This window comes from Corythoichthys intestinalis, chromosome 14, assembly GCF_030265065.1.
Source record: "Corythoichthys intestinalis isolate RoL2023-P3 chromosome 14, ASM3026506v1, whole genome shotgun sequence".
Taxonomy (NCBI): Eukaryota; Metazoa; Chordata; class Actinopteri; order Syngnathiformes; family Syngnathidae; genus Corythoichthys; species Corythoichthys intestinalis.
In genome coordinates, this window is record NC_080408.1 from 121,134 (window position 1) to 130,422 (window position 9,289).

The following is a 9,289-nucleotide window of genomic DNA, read 5'->3' on the forward strand; positions in this document are numbered from 1 at the left end:
CACCGGCCTTTGCTGTCTGTCCTCACCGGATTGGACAAACCTTGTCAGTACAGGCAACCCATTAAAGCACGAGCGAAGAAGTCATCCGACTGCCCCACGATGTGCCGATTCAATCCATATTTCTTCTCCATGAATCAGACACTCGTTCAAAGGTGTCGCGATGCAAGCCTTTAATTATTTGTTTTTTTACAGATGTTGTATTTATGAAAGCGTGTCATTTTAGTCCTCATTTCTATCAGGCACAATTTGGGGCAGGCTTTTGTTCAGTTGAAGGGGGCCTGATTGTAGTCCTCCCCCCCATCGGGCTCCAAAATGTCGGGAGAAGTATACCTCCTGTGGCTGCTTTGGCTTTTAAAAACGGTGAGTTGAGCGCTCCGATGCCAAAGGTGGCCTTTGTTTTGTCGTTTCCTCAATGGCGCAGTATTAGGAAATTTCCCCGATGATCCGGCCGGCGCAGTCTTCTTCCATTGGCATCCTGTTGTGTATGACGTGGCTTAGATTGAAAATCTCGACAACTCCAGTCGCTAATTAGGAAATGGTGAATGACTTTTACCGAGTAACGGAAGGAGATCGAAGATCAACTGCGCAAACGTTAACAAAGTTTGTCAAACGTTTGAGGGCCATTGAAGGCGAATGGGCGATAGACGTCCGATCCAATTTGGGCGTCTATCGCCGTCAACGGAAGTGACTTTTGCCCACGTAAAGCGACTTCTTGAAATGTCCCTACATTGCGTGGGCTTCCTTTTCATCTCCTTCCAGCTGTCGGCGTCGGGCTCCGAGTTGTCGTCGGAGGCTTGCAGGGATCTGGGCTTCTCCAGCAACTTGCTGTGTAGTTCCTGCGACCTGCTCGGGGAGTTCGCCCTTAGCCGACTGCAACCCGACTGCGGGCGATGCTGCCAGCAGGAAGCCCAATTGGCAGCGCGCAAGGTAACCCAATCGCAGCACCCGACGGCGGGAAAACCTCAGTTTGGATTTTCGTCTTGAAACATTTTGGCTGCCACAAACGCTCATTTTTCCTATACATAAATGCGGCTGTCGAATATTTTAGTCATCCACCGAGATAGCAGACCGAAGTTGAAAAGATCAACGTTCCGCTGTCTGTGATTGAATCGACGTCACTTTTGCACCCTCAATTAATGTTGTTTCAATCCTTACAAAACCTAAACGTCATTTCGATTATTAGTAATATTGAATCTGTGTTATGTTTTCCACTAAAACGCTCGCTCATCCATAATTCAATGACTTTTCAAACATATTCCCGGTCAATCGTAAATCAACTATTTGTCAACTTTAGTTCATTGTCTATAAAACAAAATGTTAAGCCAACCGTCGCCTGACATACAGTAGATCAACGTTGTTTCAACGTCCCTTGACGTCCAAAATTTCGATGTCAACCATACTGATGATTTTGATGGGAAATCAACATTTATTCAATGTCGGTCTGCTATCTGCGGAGTATTCGACTGAAAATTTTATTAATCGAGTAATTTGATTAAATGTGTATTTTTTTTTTTTTTTTTTTTTTTTCTTTTATACAAAACATTTCACCTAATATTGAACCATTTTCAGACTCTCAATGTCTTTATTTTCGATGTACATGGTTGAAAACGGCCAACAATTGCATCTCAGAAATGACTAGAAAAAGAACCCGACAACAACAAATTCACGGCTTTCACTAAAAAAAAACTTCTAGATCTTATAAAAAAAAGATTTCTTACGTAAAATGTCATTATACTTGATGACACACATTGCTTGAAAGTGAGGTGTTTTTCCCACGTGTTTCAATTGAATTTCCATTTGTGTCAAGCTATTTTTAAGTTCAGTTATAAATGAGTCTAAACCAGGGGTTTTCAACCCAGTCCTCAAGGCACACTGTGGGTCCTGGTTTTTGTTCCAGCCGATCCAGCAGAGACAGTTGAACCAATGAGGCTTCTGCTAAAACAAGCCACACCTGACTGCAATCAACTGATTGCACTTGTAAAACACCAGATTGGGGAAAAAGTGTTGTCATCTTGTTTGGTAAGAATGAAATCCTGCACCCACAGTGTGCCTTAGTGGAATAGGTTGGGAACCCCTGGTCTAAACTGTAAGCCCTAATAGGATTAGGAGTTTTTGCAGTGTTCAAAATAAATGTACGATACCTGCTGTATTAGACACCGGTGCTACTAGGTGTTTTATTCAGCAATGACTACTGAGTAAACACTGACAGTTAGCTTTATTAAGTTTTTATTTGACACCCTCATCACTCCACAGCGCTGTTTACAGATGAAATAAAGCCTGTATGTAAGACACGTTAGCCACGCATCGACAGTGGTCATAATCAATGGAAAACTAGCCTTCGGCAGGGCTAACGTTACGTGAGCAAGGCACGGTAATGGTAATCTTATTTATTAGCGCTGTGAAGTCTACTGCTTTAAGATGGCGGCTGTTTACCGACGCCGGCAAGTCTGTCATTGCACATGTAGCTGCTACCACCGTAGCATCGTGCAGGCGGAGTTTTTAGAAACGTCGGCACGTCCGCAATCGGGTATTTTTGCTTCCTCCTCTACAGACGTGACGTCAGCGCGTTGTCCCGCATTAAAAGTAGTCTGGGCAAAACGTGATGCTCGGAGCTGGCAGAATGAAACGATTCCTCGAGGCGTATAAAATGACTCGGATCAATGTTTAAACTCGAGTATTTGTTTCAGCTCTACATACAGTAAATGACACCTGCGTGTCCGACGTTTCGTTCCGATACACGTTGTAAAATGTGAAGCCCAAAATACGGTCGCGGGGAATAAAAGGTGACTATTCCATTCATTTCCCGAGCCGCTTATCTTCACGGGGGTGCCGGAGCCAATCCCGGATAACTATGGGCAGTATGCACCCTGAATCGGTTGCCGGCCAATCGCGGGACACAAGGAGACGAAGGACCATTCTCGTACCTCGGGACAATTTAGAGCGTTCGATCAGCCTACCGTGCTTGTTTTTTGAAACCGCGGTACCCGGAGAAAACGCGCGCGGGCGCGGGAAGAACACGCAAACTCCGCACGGGAAGGCCGGAGCCCGGGATCATCGAACCCTTGATCTCGGAACCGTGAGGCGGACGTGCTAACCGCTCTGTCGCCGCGCCTGGCCGATTCGTTGACTAATAGCAACTATAATCGATGATTATTTCAAATAACGCTTTGCGGCGGCCCTACGGCTGTACGTAGATGCGTTTTACCGTCACTGTAATTATGATTTCCGGGCGGGCTCGCCGTGCGCAAGCTGACGCGTTTTAAGTCGAATTGGACATTCCGTCACGTAATAGGCCGGGCCCTCCACGTTTCTCTCCGGCTCGCCTCCGAGGTCAGACGACAAAGCCACCGTCCGTCGCCGCCGCTCTGCTCGAAGGCCGTCCTTTTGCCATTTACGCGGGCAGCGGGCGTAGCCACGGACGGACTTACTGACTGACAACTTTGTCCGCTTCTCCTCTTTGAACAAGTGGCTGGTCTTTTCTTTTGGCAGCTCTATGCCGGGGCCATCCTGGAGGTGTGCGGATGAAAATTGGGAAGGTTCCCTCAAGTCCAAGGTGAGTTTTTGGAAAAATGAAGAAAATGACTGGCTTAGGCCTACGCAAGGACAACATGGTCGCAACGTGTCACGCGGGCCTCCCTCGTTAAAGTTGGTCAGCTCTTTGGGGTTATTAGGGCGGAGTCCCCCTCATTGTCAATATTTAGGTCCTCGGGTGGTCTTTTCGAATCCCGACCCTCCCGTCGACCACCCGACGAGTCTTCTGTCGCTCGCGCGTGTCGAGGGCCGCCGCCATCGACGACGACGACGACCGTTGTTCTGACCAATGTGTATCCCTTGTCCAAGTAGCATCCCCACTGTTGATAGCAGCTTAATGTTGAACAAATTGACTTGACTTTTTGACACGTCTATTTAGATTAGGGCTGTCAAAATGATCGCGTTAACGGGCGGTAATTCATTTTTTTAATTAATCACGTTAAAATATTTGGCACAATTAACGCACATGCCCTGCGCAAACAGATTAAAATGACAGCAGTGTAATGTTCGCTTGTTACTTGTTTTTTGGTGTTTGGCGCCCTCTGCTGGGTCCAAATGATTTTATGGGTTTAAGCACAATGAGAGAGCATGGTGTAATTATTGACATCAACAATTGCGAGCTACTACTTTATTTTTTGATTGAAAATTTTACAAATTTGAATAAAATGAAAACATGTTTTAATATAACATTTCTATAACTTGTACTAACATTTATCTTTGAAGAACTACAAGTCTTTCTATCCATGGATCGCTTTAACAGAATGTTAATAATGTTAATGCCATCTTGTTGATTTATTGTTATAATAAACAAATACAGTACTTACGTACCGTCTGTTGAATGTATATATCCGTCTTGTGTCTTATCTTTCCATTCCAACAATAATTTACAGAAAAATATGGCATATTTTAGAGATGGTTTGAATTGCGATGAATTACAATTAATTCATTTTAAAGCTGTATTTAACTCAATTAAAAAATGTAATCGTTTGACAGCCTTCATTTAGATATATTATTATATTTACACACTCCCGCTATTATGTCAATATTCTTTCTTGAACAATAAGCACTATTAAAACCCAGGCGACCCACATGTTTCCTGCTTGTCAGTCAACATTAACGTCCTAACGCTATTATCTGGCAATATCGTCAATACTCTATTGTAGTCTTTCTTGCATATGGCGGAAAACACTCAGGTGACTTGAAGTTCCGCTCTGAGACCCCCAATTTAGCCAACTTTCAAAATTGTCCGATATGCATGTGTGATACATCATTGGAAAGCTTAAAATCTCAATTTTCTGGGGGAAGAAAAAAAAATTGAGCAGGAGGGCATTTAAAAAAAAAAAAAATTCAAACAGCAAAACCCTATCTGGAGGTGAGAGCACGCGAGAAAAGAATTAGAGACGCCATGACTTAAACGAGATATTATCGCGTACCTACTTTGTATCGATTCAAAAACTCCATGTAGCATGTATCACTGAGTGTCAAGACACAGCTGTGAATGGCCACAGCTGGATTTTTGGGGGATTTTATGGGTGAAACATGGTAATATAACAAGGGTTGCGATGCAGAAAATTCAGACATCAAGGGGTGGTTGAGATTTTCTTTTTCATATATTTACGTTTGGATCAATTATTTATCTAACATAATGGAGAAAATGTAACAGTAACAAAAAAAAAAAAAAAAATACAATTAAGCAATAGTTATGAGGTAGATATCTGTGACTTTTTTTACAGACGCCATGTTTTCATTGTGACATAATTTGTTTATAAGTTTAAAATATGTGAGTGAATAATTTTTAAAGTTTTTTTAAAAAAAATGAAATATGAGACATCAATGAATGATTCTAAGCTAAAAACGACAGACATTTTGAATAATAATAATAATAATTTACCTTTGTTTTATGGCTGGGTTGGAACAAAAGCGGTTGCACGGTAAAACGGACAAATTAAAAATAGTTTGGGGGCTTAATGTGCCATGAATCTGCTATGGCAACATATACTGGACTGTCTCAGGAAATTAGAATACACAATATTCTAATTTTTTGAGACAGTCCTGTGTATATATACAGGACTGTCTCAGGAAATTAGAATACACAATATTCTAATTTCCTGACTGTCTCAGGAAATTAGAATATTGTGTATTCTAATTTCCTGAGACAGTCCTGTATATATACACAGGACTGTCTCAAAAAATTAGAATATTGTGTATTCTAATTTCCTGAGACAGTCCAGTAGACATATTGTTCCATCAAACACAACAGTTGTTTTAGCTAAAAATCCAGCAGTTTCTTTTAAAGAGGAGTGCAAGAGCAGAAACTGCTTTTTCAGTCTTTGTATTTTCCGCCATCTACGCAATTGCTGACATAGTTTAGTGGTCAAAAGGCACAAAAAAAAAAATGGAGGGGCGCGGTTGTCGCGCTACACGTGCTCAGGAGCGCTTTGGATATCGATTCGACCCGCTGGTCAGAACGCCGTTTCACGTGACGATGCGGACCCGGGCTAACGGTTGATCCTTTTTCATTTGAATCTCTGCAGCTTTTGTCAAGGGTGACAAGCCAAAGATGTTCAAGGGTCTACAGATCAAGGTGAGTGTAGATGACAAAAGTTTTTGGCTTGGGTACTGCGGTGAGCAAAATAGGGATTGTAGGTAGTGCCGTGCCGTGCCGTGCCGTGCCGTGCCGTGCCGTGCCGTGCCGTGCGATAATCAAAGGCCGTTTGGAGCACATTTGGCATGCCATGTTAAAAACTTTGATTTATATTGACTATCATTGCTGTTGACACATATTTTGCATAGTGGCAAAAAAAAAGTTTTCTTTTTATTTCCAAATTTAGACGTAGATTTGAAACTGAACAAAGTCCATTCAAATAGTCCATATTCTCTCGTCATTAAGAGCCACAACAGACGATTGAAAAGAATTTTGAGCGATATTTTCCATCCATATATACATATATGTACATTTTCACTTGGATAAAAAGTTTCATTCTACTTTATTCCATTCTTCTTTTTTAAAGGGTGAAATTAGTTTTGTATGAATGAAAATGAGTGACTTTTGACATTTAAGCTTCACGTTTGGTCTTCTTGCGACCTCGCTGCAAAATATGGTATTTGGCGCTATCTTGTGGCATGTTTGTTGTTTCCAAAAGCATCCAACTGTGACTTTCACATAAGTGGAAGATTCTGCCCCCCCCCAAAAAAAATCTGAATTCAGCAGAATATTTCATTCTGAGATATACTGTATTAATGAAATGTCCTCCTTTCCCTCCTCATCAGTACGTGCGAGGCTCGGATCCTGTACTGAAGCTTTTGGACGATAACGGGAACATCTCCGAGGAACTCAGCATCCTCAAGTGGAACACGGACAGCGTGGAGGAGTTCTTGAGTGAAAAATTAGACCGGATTTAAACACGGCTTTCAATTGCATTTCTTGATCCACTTTCAAATTCAACCCTTTTTTGACATTGACTTAAGAAATTCCAACTAAGGAAAGCGGCCTTCCGAAACCGCTTTGGCGTCATTTCGTGAATGGATTGTCGATGACGACGGACGTCCGATCCCTTTGGACCGCGGCGGCCGGCGCCGTCCGATACGTCGACGAGCGATCGTTCCTCGCCGGCCGTTTCCGTTCAAATGGATCGGAGGTCTGTTGCCGTCGACGGTCATTTTGTCGAGTGCGTTTTGACTTTCACTTGGATTTATTTTATTTTTTGGGGGGGGGTCTTTTTCCTCATGTTTACGAACGCGGCCGAGCTCCAAAGAATCGATTGTGAGTTAGCGTCTAAAAGTAGACCGTATCGTCGCGGGGTCCGTTTGTGAAGAGCTCACCTTAAAGCGCTTTCGGGGAGTGAGCTCTGATGTGTTTAGTGTCCCGCGACTTCATCTGACCTTGGACGCCGACTCTGTCTGTTGTTGGAGATTTCAATTAAAGAAATGTGTGTCCGGACCATCGTCTGTAGTTTTATGCACGGGCAAAGAGTGACTCCTACTAATGACAGCTTGAGTGATAGGATGAGACCGTATTCATTCGTTCATCAAAGGTAATCATTCAAATGGATCCCATTCTTACTTTATGTTTATTATTGGCAACTAAAGCTTAATCAAATGATTCCTTGAAACATTTTTGAACCCAAGACCTCTAGTTCCGCGGCATCCAAACTGGTCCCCGAGGGCCGCCGTGGGTCAGGTAGTTTATTCAATGAAGTTTCTGCTAAAACAAGCGGTGACTCCACTCGGCTGGTTACACTTGTTTTGCTGGAATGAAATCCAGCACTCGCTGTGGAATAGTTTGGACACCCATTCTAAATAATATATGAATATATACGGTACATTCAAAAAAAAATGTATTAATATATTTTTGAATATGTTCAATGGAAAAGAAAAAAAAGAGTTATTATTCTCGACGTATTTTAATGTTTATTTTTTTCTTTCTAAAAGGCATTAAAAAAACAATAGCAAATGCCCACAATGTTGTGAAATAATGTCATTTGTAAAATTCAAATATGAGTTACTGTTTGAAGTGCCCCCGACTCGGGCGATCATTTGTTGATGAATCTAGCAGAGAGAGAGAGAAAATCGTAGTTCTGTCTGGCGCGCGGCTGCCAATTGATCCAAATGGAACGGTGAGCTTGCGTGTCTCATTTAGTCTAGACTGCACTGGCGCCGTGTGCCGACGTCGCGTAAGCTTCCGCGCCGCTCTTGCTCGTCAAGCCACCGGGCCCCGGGGCCGGGAGGAGTATATAAGCCGCCACTTGCGGATGCAGGCCGCCCGCCGACCAGGCTCCGCAGTTGCACGGCAGCTGCACGTAAGGTGGGCCGCGCTGTCCGAGGCGAGCCCAGCCCCCGAAGACGGGCGCGCCGTAGCCGCTCGGCGGCGGTGGCTGGAACTCGGCCATCAGACGGAGGTGAGGAGGAGGAGGCGCTGGGAGGGCGGGACTTTTGTCCCCGCTGACGAGGAAGCGAGAGTTCTCCTCGGAGGAGGAGGAGGAGAAGAAGAGCAGGCGCTCTGCCTCCGCGCCAGCGCCCGCCCTGGCTTTGCGCCGGGGTCGGTATTTGTAGTCCGGGTGTTCTCGCATGTGTTGGGCGCGGAGCCTTTTGGCCTCGTCGATGTAAGGACGCTTCTCCGAGTCGCTCAGCTTCTTCCACTCGGCGCCCAGTCGCTTGCTAATTTCCGAGTTGTGCATCCTCGGGTGTTCCCGGGCCATCTTGCGCCGTTGGCCCCTGGACCACACCATGAAGGCGTTCATGGGTCTTTTGATGTGCTCCGAAGTTTGGGGCATTTTCCACACATTCGGTCAAATCACTTTTCCCGCTCCGGAAAATCACCTCAACGTGGGCTTTTTAAACAAAAACTAAGTGAAATGGACAACAACTCCACCACAATAGTTGTTGCCTATAGCCTACTGTACGTGCGAGTGACAAGCCAAGAGGAGAAGAATGCCAGCCTGTCGACTACTCATCTCTAACCCAGTGTCATGGTGGGCCAAGCCAATGAGGAGAAGAGAGCACTGTAATCCCCTCAAGTACAAAAAAAAAAAGACTCCAACATTTGTGACGGTCTTTCCTTTTCCACTCCCTTTTGACACACAAACCTCAACAAGAAAATGATATTTGGCAACATTGGTAACGTCGCTCGCTCGGAACAGGAGCCGTCGGGGACCGGGAAGTTGCCACGTTTAAATCCAGATGTTTTGCATTAAAGATCCAATTTACATGACACATTTCATATCTTTGTTTATTCACACATCATTAGAAGTACATGGTA

General features: G+C 44.1%; 2 protein-coding genes across 2 annotated transcripts; one reads left to right on the top strand and one right to left on the bottom strand.

Moving 5' to 3' along the window:
- Positions 1 to 223: 223 nt before the first annotated feature.
- On the top strand, positions 224 to 8,419 carry selenof (selenoprotein F). Its single transcript, XM_057857419.1, has 5 exons — positions 224 to 360; positions 760 to 927; positions 3,490 to 3,553; positions 6,066 to 6,115; positions 6,802 to 8,419. Exons 1-5 carry the CDS (start codon positions 313 to 315, stop codon positions 6,931 to 6,933), a joined length of 462 nt encoding a protein of 153 aa, XP_057713402.1. The 5' UTR covers positions 224 to 312; the 3' UTR covers positions 6,934 to 8,419.
- On the bottom strand, positions 8,172 to 8,880 carry LOC130929886 (transcription factor Sox-14-like). The gene has a single exon (XM_057857506.1). It carries the CDS (start codon positions 8,802 to 8,804, stop codon positions 8,172 to 8,174), a length of 633 nt encoding a protein of 210 aa, XP_057713489.1. The 5' UTR covers positions 8,805 to 8,880.
- Between the last annotated feature and the right edge of the window lie 409 nt (positions 8,881 to 9,289).